The 26153-nt window shown below is 41.6% G+C and overlaps 1 protein-coding gene across 3 annotated transcripts in view; it reads right to left on the reverse strand.

The window, feature by feature from the left end:
• The window catches only part of RNF130 (ring finger protein 130), a 162971-nt gene that overhangs the window by 128482 nt on the left and 8336 nt on the right, over positions 1–26153 (reverse strand). For all 3 annotated transcript variants that reach the window (XM_074390271.1, XM_074390272.1, XM_039460495.2), the window contains exon 2: positions 348–542. In XM_074390271.1, the coding sequence (XP_074246372.1) occupies positions 348–542 (195 nt within the window). The remainder of the gene's footprint in view (positions 1–347; positions 543–26153) is intronic.

Genomic DNA, 26153 nt, shown 5'->3' on the forward strand with positions numbered 1-26153 from the left:
AGAGAGGTAATCCTTGAGAATCCATGACATAACCTGGGTGAATTCTTCCAAATTAAATACATTACTTGTCAAAGCTATTAAGCAAAATGTAGAAATGCAAAACAACTGAGGATTTAATCATAGCCCGTTATTTAATATGTCCAAGTTTTACAGACTGCTATCATCATTACTTATGAAAAAAAAGAAATTCAACTATGGGAAGAAAACACGCATCTCAACAAACAAATGGCAATACTAACAGGGTTACACTGAAAATTACATGGCTTCAGCAGAGAGAGAATGCTTACCTATAAAGCAATGATTTCTAAGAAGAAAAACAAAATCTACAACCCCCTTGTTTTGTTTACCTGGATGAGTCATGGTAACTGGCTCCTCTTTGGATTTATTATTGTAGATGACTACAGCAACTGCATTGTGGAAAGCAGCCCGTGATATTTTCTCTTTAAATGTGCAGTTTCCCCTCTGCAGCAAGGCAATCCACTGTTTGATATTAGGAGGGACAAAGAACCGTGTTTGTGGATCACAGCCCAGATGATCAGCAACTGAAAAGAAAAAGAAATACACACATTAAAGATAAATAAAACTGACCAAGTCTTTATCCAAGTGTCAAATGCTTTCTGAATACCACACAGAGCTAAAGCACGTCAAGCAGCTCGCTGCCAGCAGCGCTATGAATAAATCCACAAACAACAGTACAATGAATCTGAATCACTATCCATAGGGAGAGATACTCCATTGGACTGTTACCTCTAATGCAAATTAAAACAATGAAAATTTCTTAACTTTACAGATTGATAAAAAAATTATAAAAAGACTGATAATAGCTAGTATAAGGTGGTAAAGAGAGGAAGAAGAAAAGGCAAACACAGAAGAGAACCCAGAAACCCAGGTGGCTGATCTAACCCTGACTTTTGCTTCATGTACTTGTACTAGCCTCTCCACACACACCCCACCACCATTACCCCCCACAGTGAGAAAACAAGAGACTTAACTGGGGGGCCAATGAGAAGCCAAAGTAATCTTTGATTTAGTTACTAAGTGATCCTGTTGAAATTCAAGCATGTTTGAGCAAATTTCTTCATAAATGTCTAAGGAATTTAAAGTTTGGTTTTGGCTTATATTTGAAAGTTGAAGTATTGAAATAACATCTAAGTAGAATAAATGTATTATTCCTCCAATTTATATTAGCAAAAGTCACTCCACAACTCTGTATCAAGGTATACTATCTATCTAACAGGTTACAAGAAGACACTAAGAATGTTAGTACTACAAACTACATGGCCACTGTTCTAGATTTTTTGGGAGAGTTTATTTAAAATACTCGTAAGTACATTTAAATCTGTCAGAGTTAAGCTCCTCAATTTTTCACTCTGCACATATGGCCATCAGGGTTCTGGCATTCTCTACAAATCTTAAGAAGCCCCCGGCTGCTCTTCCCACTCCCACTTTTACATTTGTAACAGGTTCAGATGAGAGAGAAGGGCAGTCTAGAAGGGGAAAGAAGTCACAAAGGTAGAGTCTGAAGACTGCTAGCACACAGTGGCAGAGGGTGCCAGCCCTGTGCCCTGAGTCAGCCCTGCCAGTCCTCTGTGTGCCCAGGAGGAAGCAAGGAAAGGGAACACAGCACATGGATCCCAAAGGGTGATGCCAAAGTAAATAAATCATAAAAACATGGCAAGGTGTGGTGGCTCACACCCGTTAATCCCAGCAGTTTGGGAGGCCAAGGCAGGTGGATTGCTTGAGCCCAGGAGTTTGAGACAAGCCTAGGCAACGAAGAGAAACAAAAAATTAGCTGGGTGTGGTGGAATGCATCTGTATTTCCAGCTACTGGGGAGGCTGAGGTGGGAGGACTGCTTGAGCCATGAGCACACCACTGAACTCCAGCCTGGGTGACAGAACAAGACCCTGTCTCAAAAAAAAAATAATGAAAAAATTAAGTATTAATTAAGTATAATTGTAGTAGATAAAGAGATGACACCAGCAGGAAAATGTGAGATTTCCACACAGCTGGAAGCACATGCTTAGCAAAAGAAACTAAATGCTTACACTACTTAAACTGTAAAATGTAAAGATGTCACTAATTTCAGAGAAATATTACATCTATCATTCCCACATAAATATCTTTCTCCAAATTTTCTTATAATTATTGTGATGAGAGACTGCAACAAGAGTGTATTTGCTACCAGAGGTCTCCTAATAAATAAAGTGGAAGATGAATGTTTTCACAGTCTTTCATGGTTGATACTGTTCTTTCATGATTGATATTTGTATATAACCATCAACTACCCTTTTCCTTAAAACGTTTCTTCCCTCTAAAACTTTAACCCTTCCTCAATCAAATTAAACAGGGGGATAGAAATCTATGTCATGATTTTAGGAGTCAACTATTGAAAGACACATTCGATGTATTATAAAACTTTAAAATCCTGAAACAGATTGTTTACTTTCCGCACTATCTGTTTCACCGATAATTATGCTGTTTAAAATAAAAGCAGCTTAGCAATCTGTTACCATAATCTCCTGTCTTAGGAAAATGTCTAATACTGTATCCAAACAGGGAATAACCAAAGAACTGGTTTTAGATGTTTTGTTTGTTGTTTTTCAAAACATACGGCAGCACAAACCCTGGAAGAAAATGCAAAATCAAGAATATCTAAAGACATGTATACATTTGCCTTCTGTGCAACATTTAAGCATTTGTCTGTGACTTATCTCTTTCTCCCTGTGGTCTCACATACACGCAGAATGTAGTAAAGAGGAAACACCATAGCTATGGAATCAGCAAGACCTGTGCTCCAAGTTCTAGATCAACTGCTTACTAGCTGTGTAACTGTCACAGGTTACTGAAATTCTCCCATCTTTAACTTTTACTTATTTCTAAAGATTGAGATATTCTTATCTCACAGAGTTTTACATGTGAAAAAGTAATTCATTCTGGCCAGGCATGGTGGCTCACACCTGTAATCCCAACACTTTGGGAGGCCAAGTTGGGAAGATCACTTGAGGCCAGGAGTTCAAGACTAGCCTGGGCACAGAGTAGGACCCTCATCTCTACATGAACAAAAAACTAAAAAAATTAGCCAGGCATGATGGCACATACCTGTAGACTCAGCTACTCAGGAGGCTGAGATGGGAGGATGGCTTGAGCCCAGGAGTTCAAGGTTACAGTTGAGGTATGATTGTTCTGCTACACTCCAGCTTGGATGACAGGGCAATACTCTATCTCTAAAAAATAATAACTCCTTCATTCTTAAATGCTTAAAAAAAAACAACTCTTTCCTTTTGTTTCACTAACATTCATCCTATGCTGTCTTGGTGATCCAGTTTGGTGCCTTTGGGAGTTTCTGTGCCAAAATATGTGAGCTTCCCCAAGCTCAGCAGCACCCCACACCCCACTGCTCTTAGTAATTACCACTCACAGATCCCACGCCTCATTCTCTTTATCTCTTTCCTTTTGACAGTGTCACAGTCCGCTCAGAAGACAGTAGTTCAGTAATATTCATAAAAAGGAATAAAAAGACACAGCATGGGGTGCAATCACGGTGCAAATTTATCAAACGTACTGTAGGGGGGCTTTAAAACTCTCCTAAAGGAATCCCTACTCACTGAGAACAGATTCTATGAACAACTGCATGATCAAAACAAAATCCAGCAACAGCCTGTATAAGCAAAAGAACGTTCCTGTTTCCCAAAATTCATCTAATCATCATCCATAAAGGGTCTCAGAAAACATTTACATTGGTAATACAATACATAATAAGCAAGAGTAAGTAGGAATTTTCTGTTTAAAAAAATGGCATTTATTATTCAGAAGAAAAGATGAGATTTTCATAATCAGGAACTGAATACTGTAGTATATTCAGTTTACCTAGTTATTCCCTCTTGTAATTAAGAAAATATGAATAATGAAAACAACAGCTCTGTAAAAACTTTCCAAGAAGACTGATGATTATGGTTAAGTGGTATTACTCCAAAATGTAATACCAGTTGTTTACACTTGAGCAATTTATTAAGTTAAGACATATTATGGCGTAAAATGTCTATGTAATTATGAGCCTTTAAAATTTGTCAATAGCAATTCTGCTCAAATTCAGAATAAATATACTTCTGATTTTCTTACCTGCCAAATTTTGTAAGATACTACCTCTGAATTATTTGCATTTATTAGTTACACAGCCGGGAAAAACTTATTAGAGGTTTTGATAAAAATTTCAAGATAGATAATACAAAATATTCTACTAGAGAACTTAATTTTTTTTTCTATAGGGCTTTTCCCACTGAGTCCAAAAATATTAAAAGTAATGAGACTTATTCATCTCTGGACAGGAACCAAACAATTATGGGATCCTCACCTCAATGAACAGTAACTAAGTGCATTAACAACATGCTAAGTACCAAAGAGAGATACAATGGAGGAAATGCCTTGCTCTTCACTCTTAAAGAGCCTCCACATTTACTGAGGCGTCATAATTGGCAACAGCACAGAAGCCGATGTTAGAGGGTGCCAACGCAAAGTGCGCTTAAAGACTGAAGGAGGGCAGGACGATGGTCAAGGTTCAGTGTGAGCTGGAGCATACATGAAACCCCTGAAACTTGCCCAGGCAGGAAGAAGGAGGGTACATAAGTTGCCAGCATAAAAACAGAACAAAGACTAAAATTCTTCTCTTGAACTCTTGTAAAATAAAGTAAGACGATATGCAACAGAACCTTCAACACTAGACAAATTTAAGAAGATCAAGTTTGGAAAAGATCTCATCTGTAATGAGAGAAGGGGAAGAATATTCAGGTAGGAATAACATGTATTTAAAGAGGTGTATGAATGAAATCTCTTTTCCACACCTCACCAGTCGGAAACTCCTCCACTTTGATTCATTTGATTTGGTAAAACCTCATTTCTTAGAAATGTAAACACGTCACATAAGAAGCACTCACCATGTTATGGTATAGGCTAATGGCTTCCTTCCTACCCCGGAGAATTATCAGTCTACCGCAGGTTGTAAGTCTTTTAAGGCTGGGGCAGAAGTGAGAGCCTAGGAAAGTCCTTTTCTGCAGTGATGGTCAAAACAGGTAGCCACATAGCACAGCTGCAAAGATGTGCCTCTCTCTCTCAGGGCCTATGTGTGTCACTACATCCTCCTGAAATGCCAGTCCCACCACTCTTCTGAGCCTCAGGATTCTGCCAAAATTTCTTCCCCAGAACGCCTTCCCAGCCTCCTAAGACTGAGTTGGTGCTTTTTTTGAAGTTGCCATGGTACCCTCAGGTTACATCCATCTCGGTATTTATCTTACTGTATTAGTAACTGGCTGTTTACTTCTAAGGCTTTCCTTTTGGAATGTGAGGTCTAGCATCTCCTGTGAATATGTCTGGCACATAGTAGATGTCTGACATACTCAATGAAGGAAAGGGGGGAAAATGACAGGGAAATTAAGCCAAAACTGACATTAAAAAAAGTTTGTGGCAAACAACTCTCTGTTTCAGGTGGTAATATCCTGACTATGGTAACATTCTATCTGTTCTTCCTACAAAAGAGGTAAAAATAAAAACGAGACTAATTAGTTATCACAGATTTAGATTCCTCCATTGTCAGCTATGGTCTAGCCGCTTTCCTGTTCCTAAATTACATTATAATCTCTTTATTCCTTAATTTTCCTACTTCTATACTATCTTTATTTTCCTTTTGTTAAATTCTAATTTTATGATTCAAAGAAAAAATACAATTCATAATTTCTGTTATCAATTTCTTAATTTTATTTTTAATGGCCGCTACTGGACTTGAGACTTATTCATTCTCTTTCATTCTCTTTATCTACTATCATGAATATAACTTATTATCTTACTGTTTCTACACTTCCACTTAAACCTAACATTTCTTTTTATTTCTTTTTATAACTTAGCTTCATTGGATGTTCAGTCTTACTGAAAATGTTTTCTCCTGTCTGGGCGTGGTGGCTCACACCTGTAATCACAGCACTTTGGGAGGCTGAGGCAGGCGGATCACCTGAGGTGGGGAGTTTGAGCCCAGCCTGACCAACATGCAGAAAGCCCGTCTCTATTAAAAACACAAAATTAGCTGGGTGTGGTGACCCACGCCTGTAATCCCAGCTACTCAGGAGGCTGAAACAGGAGAATCGCTTGAACGTGGGAGGCAGAGGTTGTAGTGAGCCGAGACTGCACCACTGCACTCCAGCCTGGGTAACAGAGTGAGACTCTGTCTCAATAAATAAATAAAGAAAAGAAAAGAAAAGAAATCCTGGGACCACTCTGTCCTCTAAACTGCCTGCCCCAGCTGAGCGCTCTCCTCTCTCCACTCCCAGGTTCAAATTCCTACAGGCTTTCCTCCTCCACCACCACAGTTATCCTTTGAGTCTTTACTGCCTCTTCTTCCTCCACTTGAACCTTCAATGTTGACGCTCCTGAGTACTCTGCATCTCCTGGCATGGGCCCAGGACACTCGAGTGCTTTAATTCTCACCACGTGGGCCCAGGAGTCTCCAGGGCTAATCTTCACCATGTCAACGGCACACTTTTTTTTTAAATTGGAACAATGATGCTTACTAGTATCTCATGCTGAGCAGCCCTCTTTTGAGAAATTATTTTTCATTTTTACTTATATGAACCCAGTTTCTAAGACACAGCTAAATCAGGTTGACAGCATGCTAAGAATTGGGAGAGCAAAGTGGAAAACTACACACACACAAGGGAATTAATTCCCTTCCATTCCAAGCAAAAACTCTGGCCTTGACTTGATGAGTTAACAGGAGTTCTTGAAGGTTTCAACTGGTTTACATGGAAGGAGGAATGGAAGGCAGTCTGCAGTTCTGTTTATGGCAAATCACCCTCTAATTTATCCGTTTCCAGATTGCTCTGCCTTGCTTCTAGGCCATAGGACTATATTACCTCAAAGGCTACAGGATTAACCTCCGAATCTAGGCAATTTCTGCTTGACTCACATAGGAAAAGTCAGTGTTCCATATAAGAAAATCCATGACTTAGACTGATTTAAAATAATGAGGCCAGGTGCAGTGAGTGGCTCATGCCTGCAATCCCAGCACTTTGGGAGGCTGAGGTGGGGGGATCACTTGAGCCCAGGAGTTCAAAGCTGCAGTGAGCCGTGACGGCATCACTGCACTCCAGCCTAGGAGGCAGAGAGAGATGCTGTCTCAAAAAAAAAAAAAAAAAAAAAAGTGGGGAGAGAGAATGTACCCTGTCTGAGAACGCCCAGCTCTGAGACGCCATATTTTGGGCTGAAGAATTCAGCACCTTGGCAGGTGTCACCGGGACCTGGTTCCTTTTCCTCTTTTCCAACCATGGCTTCAGCTTCGTCCTAAGAGTCCCGTCTTTGTCGTAAGATGACTGCCAGCAGCAACTGGAGTCACACAGCTAGCTCCCTGTTCATATCCAGTGGGAAACAGAAAAGGCCAACCCTCCAGGTATGTAATTTAAGCTCTTCGTCTCTGTAGAGCTCACCCTAGGTCATCTATCCCTGTGCCCCATACCCCCTGCTGGGGCACAAACAGGGATCACTTAAAGCATGTGGCTCCATGGAAGTGATCACAGATGTCTGAATTATACAAGGTTTCTAGGTCTTTTTTTTTTTTTTTAATAAGCGGGGCTGGGCCGGGCGCGGTGGCTCACGCCTGTAATCCCAGCACTTTGGGAGGCCGAGGCGGGTGGATCACGAGGTCGAAAGATCGAGACCATCCTGGTCAACATGGTGAAACCCCGTCTCTACTAAAAATACAAAAAAACTAGCTGGGCGTGGTGGTGCATGCCTGTAATCCCAGCTACTTAGGAGGCTGAGGCAGGAGAATTGCCTGAGCCCAGGAGGCGGAGGTTGCGGTGAGCGGAGATCGCGCCATTGCACTCCAGCCTGGGTAACAAGGGTGAAACTCCATCTCAAAAAAAAAAATAAATAAATAAGCGGGGCTGGTAGGCAATTAACAGCTCACTTCAAACCTCAAGGTGACCCTATAGAGTGGCCCTTAAATCATCAGAATTCCCACCAAAAAGGCCAAAACCTAAGAAGAAAGCTTCTTTGCTTTTTGAAAGTGTTTTGACACAGGGAGGTAGCTAAGGTACAGTCCTCTGCCTCCTTAGAGCTCCACTTGAAGATCCGTATCTAGAACAAGGCTTCTTGACAAGGCTCTGGGGACAGAATTCAGGGGTGAGTGACATTTGGATGAGGGGAAATCCTCTTTACTTCTGCTAAAAATGTAACTGAAATTAGCATTTTCTTTATTTACAAACATAGATAACAAACCATGTGTACCCAGTGGCAACCACATTACAGTTACAGCCAATACCGCAAAATACTGGTAAAGTGATTAGATCCACCACTGGATCTTGTTACTAATATGTTAACTGTACAAGTATTATCATGTCACAGATATTCTGAGTATTTTAAATACTTTGATACGGTGTTTCAGTATACTTGATTTTCTTTAATCCTATTTACTCCTGCACTTAACCACTATTCTGAGAAGCAGCCCACAGGTTAAATCAGACTAAAAGGAGTCTCAGCTGCCAGGCTTAGTCTATTTGCATTATGAATATGATATATTTGGATTCATCTCTATTATTTTATTGTGTTCTTATTTATATTTTTCTAAGCTTCTTTATACCTTTTCCCCCTCCTTTCTGCCTTGAATATACTGATAAAATTTATTTCCCTTTTCCTCATCTATATATTCAAGTTCTCCTTAAAATGTTAACATGCATACCGGATAAAAGATCTACATTTAATCAGTACCTCTATTGTCCTCCTGAATACCTCAAGGCTCTTGAATATTAGTTTCCTAGGGCTGCCAAAACAGTAGCTTAAACAACAGAAAAGTATCCTCCCACAGTTCTGAAGGCCAGAAGTCCAAAATCAAGGTGTGGGCAGGGCCATACTCTCTATCTCTATCTAGTTAACTCTATATATAGATATGCACCTATAAAGGGATTTATTATAAGGAACTGACTCAGGCAATTATGGAGGCAGACAAATCCCAAAGTCTGCAGGGTGAATCAGCAGGCTAGAGACCCAGGAGAGCCGATGCATCCAGTTCCAGGCCAAAGGCCAGCAGGTTCAGCACCCAGAAGAGCCAAGGTTTCAGTCAGTCCTAAGGCAGTCAGGCAGGAGGAATCCTCTCTTACTCCAGGAAGGATCACTTTTTTGTTCTATTCAGGCCATCAATGGAATGGATAAGGCCCACCCACAGTACAGAGAGCAATCTGCTTTATTCAGTCTACCCATTCAAACTTAAACCTCATTCAAAAACACCCTGAGAGAAACGTGAGAATTCTCTTAGGACACCGTCTGACCACTTATGTGGGCACCTGTGGCCCAGTCAAGGAGACACATAGAATTCACCATCACAGTCCTCCTCACAGCTCACTTTTTTCCTTCTGTGTTCCATTTCCTTCCTCCTTATTCTACATCCTTCGGAAATTCTTTCAATGAAGATCTGTTAGGTAAACTTGTATTTTTACATCTGAAAACATTTCTCTTTTGTTCTCATTCTTGGGTGACAGGTTAATTAAGTAAAAAAATTCTAGATCGCTAATTTTCTCTCAGCACTTCAGGGCTATTATTCCACTATCTTTTTTCTTTCTTTCTTTCTTTTTTTTTTTTCTTTTTTTTGAGATAGGGTGTCTGCTCCCCAGGCTGGAGTGCAGTGGCACAATCAGAGCTCACTGCTCAACCTCCTGGGCTCAAGTAATCCTCCTACCTCAGCATCCTGAGTAGCTGGGACTATAGGCATGCACCACCATGCCCGGCTAATTTTTGTATTTATCCCAACACAGAATCTTACCATGTTGCCCAGACTGGTCTCAAACTCCTAAGCTCAAACAATCCGCCCACCTCGACCTCCAAAAGTGTTGAGGTTACAGGCGTGAGCCACCAAACCCAGCCAATTCTAGTATTTTCGAAAAGTAAACTAAATGTGTTTCTTGTTTTTCTCCTAATTGACAATTCTGACATCTTCAGTTATATCCTAAAGAAACAAATTCTTGCAACAAATTATCATCTTTTTGTATAGAATTTTTAAGAAGGTGGCAGCAAAATATCTTTGGACACCTAAATGCTGCATGCCACAGTCAACATGGCAGGAATGTCCCAACAGTGGAACCGCCAGCAAGCACACTCATCAGCAGCTGTCCATCATCATTTGTCTGCTGAACTTAGTTACTGTAAATCTCAAATGGATTTTGATTATTTTTTTACATCCTTCGAACGCAAATATATTTGTTGGATGTTCTCCATGACATAATAAAAAGCATCTTAAGAGTAAGTTTAAATGAAGGCTAATACAAATCACTGCATGAAAAGTCAATTTCAATAATAATTTCTATCAAAACTGATGCAGTAGATACTTCATGCAAGAGAGATGCTACAGATCTAAATAACTGAAAATCAGAGCTCAGTCCTCATAGAAATTTGGTGTTACAGTGCAATATAAGGGTTAGTTATCCACATGACTTTGTTCCACAAAAGAACTTACAGTACTGAGTACAACTCTTCCCAAGGCACTCTGCTCTCTTGATTCCTATCCATCACGTTTTCCTCCCTCTCTATCTATTCTTTCTCATTTTCTACTGTGAGACCCTTGCCAGGGTCTGTCCTAGGCCCCCTTTTCTCAGTGGGCAGTATCATCCACTCCCCTGGCTTCAACTACCACCTAAGAGTACATCATAATCTAAATCTAAATCTCTCTTGAGCTTTTCTGTTTAATATTCAACTGCCTGCTAGACATTTCTCCATGAATACTGAGCACTCCAAACTTACTAGCTTCCTCTCACATGTGCTCTCTTTCCAGTGTAGAGTTCTGGCTAAAAGCATCATCTACTGAAACACAAAGGACTAAAATCCCTATTGGAAACCAAGTGGCCATACAGAGACTCAGCTTCCCACTGCTGCTGCCATACACAGGGACGCAAGGACACCATCCTGGATCCAGAGCAGCGCCTGGAGGCATTATTAACTCTTGGGCAGAAAAGAATGTAGGAGGCAAGCTTGTTTTATTTCATCACTTCTTTCTTCTAGTTCTAGTACTTCCATTACTAATGAGTGACACAATCACAGTCTTGACAAAGACTGGGCTATCTGGACCATAATTTCAAACATACAGGAGCCATGCAGCTCACACTAACAGGGAAAAAGCCATCTGTCCAGAGATTGACTAACCAGTGACCAAAGGACTTTAAGCTAAACTGGTGAGGAGGGAGGGAGGAAAGGAACATGAAGGAAATCATAAAATCAGTCCCTATGGAGGAGTATTAAAAAAAAAAAAGACTGAAAGAGATTACTCACATGAGAAAATGAGAAGAGGTTTAAACTGTTTATAATCGGAGACAACCATAAACCAATAAATAGTAGTAATTTAAAAAAACCCTGAAAGTTTACCTTAAATATAGAAAATAATCAGTGGGACTTGTTGAGGCAGGTCTCAAGATTGGCCTATAATGATGGAAAGCATACTATTACTCAAAGGGAAAAAAAGAAGCAGTTATTTTATGTCAAGATAACATATGTCCTTCAAGGAATCCCAAGTAAACAGAAGCACTCAAAAACAACTCTAAGAGGCAGAAAGGAAAATAAGACTTCAATGTGAGACCATGTCGAGATCAGCCAAATGGAGTAAAGATGAAAGTTTTTAACAGATCACAGAACTGGCAGACAGGATAGGACAGTGACAGGGATTCCAATCACCTACAGAGCTGCAGATGAGATCTCACCCCTACTTTCCCATTCACTTGGCCTCCCACAAGACAGTGGCCAGGCATATCCTGGTGTACAGCTGCCCTGGGCCCAATGCAGGCCCCAAACAGAAGTGACGAGTCATGTGCAGAAGTGACAAGTCATGTGGAAGAAAGCGACGTATCATTTCAGAGTTTACAAAATCCTGGGCAAACAAAGCTGGGTAAGAAATCATTTTGATGAGAAGAAAATGACACATTACCTGAAAAAATCAGCAAGAACACACAAGACAAATTAAGCTTTATGGAGGACTCAAACGAATTCTGAAAAGGCAAACACAAGGATGGTACAGACTTATACAACTTTTCTTTAAAAAGCCCAGAAAGTTGAAGGTTGCCAGTTATGATAGAATCAAGAAAAGTCGCTTCTCACAAAAGTTTTATTTTTTTTTTAGAGTACATTCAGAGCAAGAAGAGTTGGAAAGAAATAGGTCTACTGCCCAGAGCCAACTAAATGATGGATGGAAACATTTCTCAAGACTTTTTTGCTTTTGCTTTCTCTACCATGGAGAATAATTTGAAACAAGCGCAGTTACACAACACTGAGTGCAGAGACCGTAAAAAAGCAAATACATTCTTAGAATAGGTTTCTCTGTTATCCATTTTTACTTCATCTCAGTAGAACTGCTGTTTATATCTTAACCATCCATGCTGGTTTCTTCAATTAATCACTCATATTCTTTCTTGAGATGATTTGTAATGGCCCAGCTTTCTTTATCCTAGGATTTGCATACGTAAAAGATTGCTTTCTTCCAAATTTCTAGTCACTTTGCATTGTATCACCAAATGCAAAGAATTCTTTCCAGCCCCTGGCATGTCACCCTGCTCAGCAGGCTCAGATGCAGATGACCACTTAACTTCTGAGACAATGCACACTCCTTTGGCCTCCTCCCTCTCCCTCTGACTTCTCCGATATCTAGTTGTCCCTGCACCCTTTACTGAAAAGACGATTCTTTCCTCTATTAAACTGTCTGGGCACCCTTGTCAAAATTCAAGTGACAAAAAGGTTTCTTTCTTTCTGGTTCTCACTTCTACTCCACTGATCCACCATGTCTCTGTCAGTACTACACTGTATCGTAGTAAATTTTGAAATTGAGAAATATGAATTCTCTTAATTTTATTCTTTGTTTTCAGGATTGTTTTGACTACTGTGAGTCCCTTTTACTTCCACGTGAATTTCTGGTATTTTCATAGGATTGTCTGAATGTGTAGGTCAATTTGGAGGGCGCAGGTATCTTAACAAAATAAGTTTTTGGACCTATGATCATGAAAAAACTCTGTTTATTTACATCTTTAATTTCTTGCAACAGGGCTTTGCAGTTTTCAGTGCCAATATTACTTTAAATGGTACTGTGAAATTTTTATTTTCTAATTGTTTGTAACTGGCATATGGAAGTACATTTACTTTTTAAATTTTTGTTTTACTGATCTTTTATCTATGGGTGTTCCTAAATGTACTTGAGTTTTCTAAAAATAACTCTGCTGGTTATTGGTAATAAGAAATAAATTTTGGCTAGGAACAGTGAATCACACCTGTAATAATCCCAGCACTTTGGGAGGCCAACGTGGGCAGATCACATGAGGCCAAAAGTTTGGGGCCTCACACCTATAATCCCAGCACTTTGGGAGGCCGAGGCTGGTGGGTCACGAGGTCAAGAGATCGAGACCGTCCTGGTCAACATGGTGAAACCCCATCTCTACTAAAAATACAAAAAATTAGCTGGGCATGGTGGCGCGTGCCTGTAATCCCAGCTACTCAGGAGGCTGAGGCAGGAGAATTGCTTGAACCCGGGAGGCGGAGGTTGCGGTGAGCCGAGATCGTGCCATTGCACTCCAGCCTGGGTAACAAGAGCGAAACTCCATCTCAAAAAAAAAAGAAGTTTGGGACCGACCTGCCCAACATGGTGAAAACCTATCTCTACTAAAAATACAAAAATTAGCTGGGTCCTGAGATTGTGCCACTGCACTCCAGCCTAGGCAACAGAGTATGACTCTGCCTCCCCTCACCCCCCAACAAAGATGAACAAACAAAAAATACAAGTTTTTTTTTGAGAAGGAGTCTCACTCGGTTGCGCTAGTGCAGTGCCACAATCTCGGCTGACTGCAGCCTCCGCTGCCCAGGTTCAAGTGTTTCTCCTGCCTCAACCTCCCAAATAGGTGGGACTACCAGGCACGCACCACCATGACTACCTAATTTTTGTATTTTTTTAGTAGAGATGGTGTTTCACCATTTAGGCTACACTAGTCTCAAACTCCTGACCTTGAGTGATCCACTCCCAAAGTGCTGGGATTACAGGCATGAGCCACCACCCCCAGCCAGAAGTAACTTAAGTTTTACTGGCATTTAATTAAGGATTAACACTGGCTACTTTCCTCAACCTAAATGTCAGACTTGCGGGGGGTGTGTGTGTGTGTGTGTGTGTGCTGTGTGTGTGTGTGTGTGGTGTGTATGTGTGTGTGTCTGTCTGTCTGTCTGTCTGTCTCATGTGGTTTACCATGTCCTGAATAGAGAGGTTTCTGAAATGCAAAAGGACAGGAGTGACTCCTCCATTTATGTATTTGTTTTCAGATAATACTGCAAACAGTATACTAGCCATATACTACTCAGTTACAGAATTTACAGATGAAATGATCCACTTTTTCTAAACTGTCCCTCATCGAATGGATAAATGCCTTTTTTTAAACAACCCCAACAAAAAGAAACTGGTAGAGCTGATACTTCTCTTTTAGCTACTATAAAAGGTTAAAAAACAACCATCACTGGCCAGGCTCATGGTAGCTTATGGCTGTAATCCTAGCACTTTGGGAGGCTGAAGGGGGTGGATCACCTGATGTCAGGAGTTCAAAACCAGCATGGCCAATATGGCGAAATCCCGTCTCTACTAAGAATACAAAAATTAGCCGGGCGTGGTGTGGGCACCTGTAATCCCAGCTACTCGGGAGGTTGGGGCAGGAGAATTGTTTGAACCCTGGAGTCAGAGGTTGCAGTGAGCTGAGATGGTACCACTGCACTCCAGCATGGGTGACTGTAAGGTCCGACCAACGGCATGGCGACCCCCAGGAACCGCACGTACACCTCTGGAGGGCCTTCCGGAATTACAAAACCTGAAACAGCAGTAGGTAAGATCACAGAAAGAGGAAGAAATGATCAACCCCTGGCCTGCCTACTTAACTCTGAGACATTCTCTATTTGTTTCTTATTCCGGCCTCAACTGACCAGGCCATGGGCCTTTAACCAACCTTGGCCAACCCTGGTAGACGACACACTCTACTACAACCCCCTCCCAGCTTGCAAAACACCACCCTATACTTAACTTCTGTAACTTTCCACTGCCTCCCCCACAACCTATAAAACCAACTGACCTTTGCTGACTCCCTTTTCGGCTTCAGCCTGCCTGCACCCAAGTGAATAAACAGCCATGTTGCTCACACAAAGCCTGTTTGGGGGGGGGGGGATCTCCTTCATTCAGAGTGTGTATTTTAACAGCAACAGAGCGAGACTGTGTCAAAAAAAAACAAACCATCACCACCCATCAGATTTGGAAAAGAAAGTCAAAAAACGAGAAATTAACATGAAGACTATTAGAAATATAGATTTATTCCAGCTGTTATTATTAGCCTAAGTGTTGAGTCTTAAGATACTAGCTGTATCAAAAAAACAAAACAAAAAACTAATAGTGTATGTATGGTATTTATGAGTTTAATGCATACCTTGGGGCTTTATGTACATGTGCAACAGACAAAGTCTGTGTCCTGTTACTATAGAGCAGGCGTCCCCAAACTTTTTACACAGGGGGCCAGCTCACTGTCCCCCAGACCGTTGGAGGGCCGCCACATACTGTGCTCCTCTCACTGACCACCAATGAAAGAGGTGCCCCTTCCTGAAGTGCGGCGGGGGCCGGATAAATGGCCTCAGGGGGCCGCATGCGGCCCACGGGCCGTAGTTTGGGGACACCTGCTATAGAGAATAAGCTAGAAGGGAGCCACAGTCCAGATGAGACTGGAGGAGATGGTAACAGGTGTGGAGAGAAACAGAACATGTTTCAGAGATATTTAGAAGTTTGGGGCTGGCGTGGTGGCTCACGCCTGTAATCCTAGCACTCTGGGAGGCCGAGGTGAGCGGACTGCCTCAGCTCAGGAGTTCCAAACCAGCCTGGGCCAACATGGTGAAACCCCATCTCTACTAAGACACAAAAAATTAGCCAGGCATGGCGGCATGCACCTGTAGTCCCAGCTACTTGGGAAGCTGAGGCAGAAGAACTGCTTGAACGCAGAGACGGGAGGTTGCAGTGAGCCGAGACTGCACCACTGCACTCCAGCCTGGGCAACAGAGCAAGACTCCGTATCCATTAAAAAAAAAAAAAAGTTGGATCAACAGGACTTGGTAATTATTTAGATATGGGAGTGGGTGGGGGACGTCTAAAAAGGGAGATGCCTCAGTTTCTGGCAAAACACACTGGGTAGAGGTGGTGTTACTAACAGACAGCAAACACTAGAGGAGGAACAGATTAGGAAAGATGAACTAAGTTGGACACATTGGGCTTGAAAGAAAACTCAGAGGAAAAGGACAATTCTTCTCTTAAGGGTGTCTTAAGGACACTCAAGTATATTCCCAATAAAATGTGTATATATGTGTACCAAAGATACATACAATGCTCATGAGTGCCTGCACTGTTTGTAACCACCAAAAGCAGGAAACCCACAGGCCCATGGACAGCAGAATGCATAACTACCACATATTCATGAAGCAGATCACCGACAAAACCACTGCTACATGCAATAACGTGAATTTATCTCACTAACATGATGTGAGCAAAAGGAACTAGGAAGAAGGCATACCATGATTCCATGTATCTTGTAACATAACAAGAAATATATATTTAGTCTTCATCCCTGCTTTCTGTCACAGTGTTCCTAACATGTAATTTCCTGAGTGACAGGAGTAACAGGGGCATGTTTTGTTGTTCACAATAAGCCCCTTCAACCATACCAGAGTCTGTGCTAATAAGGCGACTCTTGAAAGATGGGGTCTGGTTGCTAGAGGAACCAATCATGTGAGTAGAGGGCTGAAACTTTCAGCCCAACTCCCAGCCCCCACAAACTTCTGGGGAGGGGTGAGGGGCTAAACCCTAAGCCAATCCAATGGCCAACGATTTAATCAATCATGTCTCTGTAGGCTGGAGACGTTGGCTCATGCCTGTAGCACTTCGGGAGGCCGAGGCAGCCAGGTCACCTGAGGTCAGGAGTTTGACACCATCCTGGCCAACATGACACCCCGTCTCTACTGAAAATACAAAAATTAGTCAGGCATGGTAGTACATGCCTGTAATTCCAGCTACTTGGGAGGCTGAGGCAGGAAATTGTTGGAACCTGTGAGGTGGAGGTTGCAACGAGTCAAGACCACACCACCACACTCCAGCCTGGGCGACAGAGTGAAACTCAGTCTCAAAAAAAAAAAAAAAAAAAAACCATGTCTGTGTAATGGAGCCTCCCTAAAAACTTTAAACAGGGTTTAGGTAGCTTTGGTCTGGGCAAGTACCAAAAGGACTATTGTACCACCCCAATAAAGCGAGAGATGCACCCCATCACGGGACCCTTCCAGGCCATATCCTATGTACTTTCCATTTGGCTCTTAATTTGTATTTTACAGAAAAGTGTTTTTCTGAGTTCTATGAGCTGTTATATAGCAAATTATCAAACTGAGTAGGGAGTTATAGGAACCTCCTGAATTGCAGCCAAGGCAGACAGATGTGTGGGTACCTTTGACCCACTACCTACAACTGGTGTCTCAAGTAGGGGACAGTTTTGTGGGACTAAGCCCTTTACCCATGGGGTCTGTGCTAACTTTACCAGGTAGTGTCAAAATCGAGTTAAACTGTAGGACATGAAGTCGGGGTAAGCAGGACATCGAGTTGGTATTGAAAACTCACATATTTGGTGTCAGTGCTATAGGTAAAAAGTTGTCCTTTACACATAAGTTAAGAAAACAGGTATAGGCTGGGTACAGTGGCAAGCTTGTAATCCCAGCACTTTGGGAGGCTGAGGTGATTGAATCACCTGAGATCAGGAGTTCGAGGTCAGCCTGACCAAAATGGTGAAACCCTGTATCTACTAAAAATACAAAAAATTAGCCAGGTGTGCTGGCGGGCACCAGTAATCCCAGCTATTCAGGAGGCTGAGGCAGGAGAATCGCTTGAACCCGGGAGGCGGAGGTTGTGGTGAGCTGAGATCACTCCACTGCATTCTAACCTGAGCAACAAGAGTGGAAGTCAGGAAATAAAAAAAAACAAAAAAGGAAGGAAAGCAGGGAGGAAGGGAGGGAGGGAAGGGAGGCAAAGAAAGAAACAAGTATAAACTATGGTGTCAAAGTAAGGACAGCAGTTACTGCTGGGGAGCAAGGAAAGACGTGACTGGAAGGGACCTAAGGAGTCTGCAAAGCTGGCCATGCTCTACTTCTCTACTAGGTTTGTGGTTACGTCAGTGTGTTCACTCTGTGGGAAGTCGTCAGGTGGTAGACTTACGGTTGTGTATTTTTCTGTGTATGTTACAGCTAGTAAAAATGTTTACTAATTTTTAAAAATCTGGTCACTTTATTCTCAAGGTTAAAATCCTTCAACAGTACTCTAACACATAGATGAACCTAAGGACATACGTTAAGTGAAATCATCCAGTTACATATGGGCAAATACTGAATGAGTCCCCTTTTATGAGGAATCTAACCTAGTCAAATTCATAGAGACAGAAGGAAGAGTGGTGTTGGCAGGGGCTGGGACAGAGGAGGTAATGGAGTCTTGTGGTTTAATGGGTATATATGTATTTTTTATTTTTGAGAAGGAGTCCCTGTCACCCAAGCTGGAGTGTAGTAGCATGATCTTGGTCCACTGTAACCTCTGTCTCCTGGATTCAAGTAAGTCTCCTGCCTCAGCCTCCGGAGTAGCTGAGACTACAGGTGCACGCCACCATGCCTGGCAAAGGCTAATTTTCGTAATTTTAGCAGAGATGGGGATTCACCATGTTGGACAGGTTAGTCTCAAACTCGTGACCTCAAGTGATCTGCCCACCTCAGCCTCCCAAAGTGCTGGGATTACAGGCGTGAGCCACCGCATCCGGCTGGTATAATGGGTACAGAGTTTCCATTTTGCAAGGTGAAGAGTTCTGTATATTGGTTGCACAACAGTGTAATGTACTTAACACTATTTAACAGTTAGATGGTCAGTTTTACATATATTTTACCACAATTAAAAAATTAAAAAACAATAAAAATCCGTCCAATAGTTTTTCGTTCCTCTTATATAAAGTCCAAAATCCTAACAAGCCTGGAAAAACCCTGACTTTTTCAACTCTACGGTGCACCACCTTCCCCCTTACTCTCTAACTCCTTTCAATTCCTCAAGTACATCATGGTTTTTGCATTTTGGTCTTCATGCATACTTCCTTGGACTAGAATACCCTCCTTTCTTCCCCCTCTCAGTGCAATTAATATCTGCTCGTGCTTCCATCTCAAATTAAACATCATTTCTTCAGGGAAGCCTTGACCACCCTAGACTCTCTTCTCCCATTTAAGCTCTCAGCATCCCAATGCTTTCCAAAGGACTATGACTAAATAACTGTGTTCTGACCTCTGCAACGGTCTGTTTTCCTCAGATAGGACACAAGTGCTGACTCCTTTTACTTCCCCTCACCAGACAGCAACAGCATGCAGGAACTTCTTGTACTATCTAGCACTCAGTAGGCACTTAACACCTATTTGATGAACGAATACTTGAGGCAACTGTTCCACAGGAATTTAGAATTTTTCTGATCCAGATGAATTAGTCTGCTGATAACATGCAAATGAGAGCTGCATCACTGACCTTTAAGAGATCATAGAAAAGAAATGTTGAAAAACTAATCCGTGTACAAAGCACTCTGATATGAAACAATGAAGGTGAGCCGTGAAAACAACTGACCTGTTAGGGTCCTGCAATCCTTAGCAAAATTTCACAAATGATTATTGAAGGAATAATCTGCAGACAGTGTGAAGAGAAAGCTGCAGTGGTGGGCACCAGCACTGGCCTGCTACGTAAGGGAGGCAGAGTGACAGCTCCCTCAAAGATATCCATCTCCCAGTCCCCATTACCTGTCAGGTTACAGGTCAAGGTTGCAGATGAAGCAAGTTAATAATCGGCTGACTTTACGAAAAAGAAATTCTCTACTATCTGGGTGGGCCCAATGTAATCACAAGGGTCTTTTAAATGTGGATGAGAGAAGGAGAAAGTCAAAGTCAGAGTTCTGAGGATGGAGGAAAGGGCCAAGGGACAGGGAATGCAGGTAGCTTCTATAAGCTGAAAAACCCAAGGAAATTATTCCCCCTGAGAGCTCCAAAAGCCACATGGTCTTGCCAACACCTTGGTCTTAGGCCAGGGAAATTCATTTCAGAATTCTGACCTCCAGAACTGTAAGAGAAGTAAATCTGTGTGGTTGTAAGCCACCTAGTTTGTGGTAATTTGTTACTGTGGAAATAAGAAACTAACACAGCAAGGCTAAGCCATGGGAGATTCACTTCTTTTCCTTCTGTACAGTGGCTCCTGGCCCAGCCAAGCAGGAACAAAGTACATAAAGTATCTTTGTTTCCACCAAAGCATCTGATTGTGTCTTTTACGATATCTTAAGATGAAGAAACACATGCTAAATGCAAAGTCAATAAAGTGAATTAGAAAACTCTGTGAAATGTCCATCCCCGAAGAATGCTGTTTAATGGAAGAACATCAACCATCCTAGGTTTTTAGCAGCACACTGTAAGGGCCTGTTCATTCACTTGCCACTACTTCTATCCATAACTTAGAATAGGGATTATTAACTTGAGGCTTCAAGAGGCAACTGGCCTCCCAAACCTTATTAAAAGTTTTGTGTATATCTACATAAATATGTAGTTTTCTGAAGAAAGGTCCACAGCTTTCATCACTTCTTAAAGGGGATCTATAGAGCAAAAGGCCAAGAACAACCACTAACTTAGATGAAGATACAGAAAGCTATGTTCATGCATTCACTACTGACACGAGCTGCTAGAAAGAGTAGGCTGTGGGAGACACATCAGGATTCAGAAAGTATCCTGAAAGGGTGAATGAAATGGCTGATGGCTTATGAACAGCCTCTGTGAAAAAGACCGAAAGTTGAATCAACAGTAAACTCAGGATGAGTCCACGATTAGGAAAACCAAAACAACTGACGTGACTTCAGGCACACGACCAGAAGGATGAAGAGAGCGGCTCCAGTCTCTCCAGCACTGGCAAAACTAACCCTGCATGCCTGTGCTCAACGCTGGGATTCTCTTTTTAGTTTCCTGTGGCTGCCAGAGGACACCACAAACTTGGTGGCTTAAAACAATATAGCCTCTTGGCTGGGTGCGGTGGCTCACATCTATAATCCCAACACTTTGGGAGGCGAAAGTGGGTATATCACGAGGTCAAGAGATCGAGACCATCCTGGTCAACGTGATGAAACCCCATCTCTAATATAAAAAAATTTTTTTAAAATAAAAAACACAAAACAAACAACATAGTCTCACTGTCTCACAGTTCTGGGGCCCCAAAATCTGAAATCAAGGTGTTGGCAGGGTTGGCTCCTTCTGGAGGTTCAAGGAAAAAAGTGTCTCCAGCCTTATCCCAGCGTCTCACGGCTGCTAGCCATCCTTTGCACCCAGTGATCTGTGGCAGAATGATGCCAATCTCGGTAACCTCCTTCCCATGGCCGCCTTCTCTGTGTGTCTTTCTGTATCTTTCTTCTTCTTGTAAGGACATTAAATCTTTGGATTTAGGGCCCACACTAAACTAGTAGGATTTTATCCCGATCCTTAACTAATTACCTTCAGAGATCCTATTTCCAAATGAGAGCATATTCTGAGGTTCTAGGGGGACATGAATTTTTGCGAACACTATTTAACTCATCTCTTAGTTCTTTCAGACTGCTGTAACAAAATACCTTAGACTGCATAATTTATAAACAGCATAAATTTGTTTCACATAGTTCTGTAGGCTGGGAAGTCCAAGAACAAGGCACCAGCAGAAACGGTGTCTTGTGAGGGCCTGCTGCCTGCTGCCTGCTTCATCAACAGAGCCCTCTTTGTGCCCTCACATGGCGGAAAAGGGCAAACACACTCCCCCCTCCCCCAGCCTCTTTTATAAGGGCACTAACCCCATTCATGAGAGCTCTGCCCTCATGACCTAATCATCCCTCAAAGGCCCCACCTCTTAATACTATCACATTGGAAATGGAGCTTTAACATATGAATTTGGGGGGACACCAACATTCACACCACATCACCCACTACACCCTTTAAGTGGAATATTACTAGACAAATGCATTCTGACGTTTAAGATATATATTCCCAGGAATGGCCAAAAGAAATAGGGATACAAAGCGTAAACGTTAGAGGACTTGAATCAGACAAGGAAACTGTCTATAAATATCTGAACCATTTTTTTTCCCAGATGAAAAAGACTTTCTAACATTCGGTTTGCCAGAGATGGATGTGGTAGACTTCTGTCACCACGTTTCTTCAGTCTTAAGTTGTACAAGCATCTGACTGGAATGCTGAAGTCTCAGATGGGGGACTTGACTTGTTGATCATTGATGGCCATTACATTCTAAGATTCACCATCTGTCCTTTAACTGGCCATTTTACAGAAGCAGAGAACTTTTGTAAAGTTCCACTAATATAGCAAACACTGTGGGATGCCAGCCAGAGGGCACACACTGTAAAGAAAACTTAGAAGCCCTGGGAACTGAAAAAATATCAGAATGATTTCAGCAGGTGAGCAAGGGTGGAAAGACTTGGTGGTTGGGACGAGGAAGGGGCTGGAGCTAGACCAAATAGTGAACCCCTCATACTGCACAGCAGAGGCTTCCAATGTCCATTCTAAGGAAGATGGCAAGCCACTGCAGGGCTTTAAGCAAGGAGTAACATGACTGGGTGAACCTTTAAGATTATTTTGGCTACTACAGAAGAAAAGATTGATGGAAGTTAAGGAAAAAAGCCCAGAGACCAAGAAAAAGAGAGTCGAAAATGGCAGTAGCCTTCACTAAGGTGGCAGCCATGAAAATGTAAAGCAACAGATACACATGATCCATTCTAGAGGTAAATCATGGAGGATGGATTAGATGTAGAATGTGAGCCAAAGAAGCAAGGATGGTCCTAAATTTGTTTAAATAACAAGGGTGGACTGCGATGTCATTTACTGAGATGGGAAAGATTGGAGAGCAGTGGTAGCAGATAGGGAGGTGAAAAAATGAATCAAAACTCCATTTGGAGCTTATCAATTTGGAGATGTCTTTGGTCTTTGTGACACTTAAGTAAAGATACCAACATGAACCTAGAGCTCAGAGAGGCCTAGGCTAAAAATAAAGGTACGGGAGGAGGTAACAGGAGGCACGCAGAGAGAAAACAATTCTTGTCTGAGTGTTGTCTTATTTCACTACAAGAAAACATTTTTGGATTACTGGATACTGTTAAGTGCCCATTTGGTTTTTCTTAAAATTTCTGATCTCAAACCTCAGTCAGCAGGTTCTAAGATTTACTCCAGCAATATTCAGCTGCTTAGCCATAGGAAGCATGAGAAAGATAAACGTTACATATGGTTCATCCAGAATGGAAATTTTGGGTTTACAAAAGACTTCTGTAAATACAAAATTATTTTTGAAAGACAGAGGAAAAAGAGGTGATTTCATGGAATTACATCAAAAAAGGAGAGAAGTGAGAAGCCAGGAGGGGCTGAACGATAACTCATCCTACCCAATGGGGACAGTGGGACAGGATCACACTGTGCTCAATTCCATTACTGTTGAGAGCTTACCACTATGGATTGGGGAAGGAAGGAATTGCCAGAGAAAAAGAAAACACTATGAACCAGGCAATGTAGGACCTATTATAATAAATTATTTTAATCCACGGATTTAAGCCTATTTATGGAATAAAATCAATTTAATAGTAGCTTTCCCTGAATTCACAGTCTCCTGAGATATTGCTTACTTTGTGCACAATCTCAAATTCCACAGCACGTCACTGAAGTTGGAGAAGATGCTGGGAAAATAAGGAGCTTCTCAAATGAGAAAAAATTAAAATAGGGAGCAGATTCATTTGCATCTTCTGTTGGCCTGCTCCACCATTCCAAACAGGTTTCTAGCCATCACATCTTGGTTTGTCAACTTTAGACATTGTGTGCAGATATATGATGTCACAAATCAGGAGTTTATGTTCATTTACTCATCTTCCCTTCCTCCTGATTTTATTATTTTCCTCTGTGTTTAAATCTTTCTAGCTTCTGTAACTAGGGACTCTCCTGAATCCCCATCCTATGAGATGAATACCTGTGAGATGAATACCTGTGAGATGAATAGACTGACTCCCTCCTAACTGCTCTTCCATTTCTCCACCTTTGTCATCTGTGTTTGTAGAGTCTCAAGGTTTCTGCTCTGTAACTACAGTTAAGTTTTCCATGTTTTAACTACAGATTAGTTCAAAACAGTAAAAATCAACAAAACCAGTAAGGGCGTTAATATCATCAACATATAAATATTACACTAAAAGCCAAGTCCTGTGCACTAGGATTCCACTTACTTCTCTAGGATTCACAAACTGCTCAAAATTATGACATATTTTAGCTTGCTTCATGTTTGGACCAAGTTGTCTTGGTCCTAGAGCTCCTCTTTCCTTACCAGGGAAAAAAACATGCCTTTTTCAACATTTTCCTAGTATCTTCCAGTTCCTTAATTATCCTAACCAATGCTTGGAATTCATTCTGTTCTTGGAGCTACAGAATAAATTAAAACAACAACAACAACAACAACAACAACCTTGCAAAGACTTACTTGTTCCTGGTTATCCCTTTCAGAAAGTATGACTTTTCTCCGTTTTTTCATGCAAATTTTTCCCCTTTTGTAGTAAAAATTAACAGTGATTTTTAAGAGAAATGTCACCCATTATCTAATCAATATAACACAACCATTTTTATGTCTGCATACTACTTGGAGTCCTTATCCACTGTAAATAAATTTAACACAATCATAGTTCACAATGATCTCCTTTTATGGCTGTGTAACACTCTACTGAGTGGATATATCATAATTTATTAAACCCACTTGGGAAGCTGTACAAAGAAGTGGTTACAGTATAGGCACTAGGTCAGACAGACCTGCAGCAAGTCTCACTCTGCCAATCCCCAAGACCACACAGCCAACAAGTTACCTGACTCTCTTTAATTCAACCAGCACTAATTCCTCACTCAGTGCCACCCTACTATTTTCCAGGTACCACATCACTGAATATACAAGAGAAGACAAAAGAGACAGGACAGTTTCTGCCCTCAGCAACAAAGAATAAAGATATATAATTTCCAATCATGTTAAATTCCATAAAGGAAAAAGGCACTAAATGAGAGACTGGACTGCTTTGAATTCCCCAACCACAGTAAGCCCAATTCCATTAATAGTAGCATCCAGGGCTGTTATGAGGATTAAGTGTAATCCATGTAAAACATTTAGCACCATTCTTGGTACACAATGTGTTAATTACATTATTGCCTGGGATAAAGTGAGAGCACCAAAGCAAGAATTACTATTCTCTTGTACTTTCCTTTTCTTTTTTCTATCAGTCTAAATCTTGTACTTTTCAGGGCTGAGTTCACTGCTAGAAGTCTGACGTATCCATTTCTGTCCTCATAGTCAGGTTTCCTAATTTTCTCTTACCTCTGTGAACATGCTGAGTATACTCATAGCAACTGTTTTGTTGTTGTTGTTTTTGAGATAAGTCTCACTCTGTGGCCCAGGCTGTAGTGCAGTGGCACAATCACAGCTCACTGCAACCTCTGCCTTCCAGGTTCAAGCAATTCTCCTGCCTCAGTCTCCCAAGTAGCTAGAATAACAGGCACCCGTAACCATGCCCAGCAAATTTTTGTATTTTTGGTAGAGATAGTGTTTCACCATGTTGGCCAGGCTGGTCTCAAACTCATGACCTCAAATGATCTGCTGGCCTCAGCCTCCCAAAGTGCTGGGATTACAGACATGAGCCACTCCACCCAGCCCATAGTAGCTGTTTTAACATCTGCCACCTGCAATTCTGTCATTTATGTCATTTCTGGGTCTTTTTCTAGCTATGTTGTTTGTCTAGTTATGGGTCTCATTTTTCTCCTTCTTGGCATGCCTAGTAACTTTTGATTGGATACTGGCTTTGAATTTTATGTTTCTGGGAGCTGTATTTTGATGTATTCCTTCAACTACCATTGGGCGTTGTTCTGAGTCCTGTTATTTGGAATCGGATCCTTTTAAGGTTTGTTTTTAAGCCTTGTTAGAGGGTGTCCAGAGCAGCCTTTTTTCTAGGGCTAATTTGGCCTCAGTCCATGCTCTGTGCATTAGGAAGTCTTTCTACCCTGGATTAG

The sequence above is a fragment of the Saimiri boliviensis genome, chromosome 20, assembly GCF_048565385.1.
Source record: "Saimiri boliviensis isolate mSaiBol1 chromosome 20, mSaiBol1.pri, whole genome shotgun sequence".
Lineage (NCBI taxonomy): Eukaryota > Metazoa > Chordata > Mammalia > Primates > Cebidae > Saimiri > Saimiri boliviensis.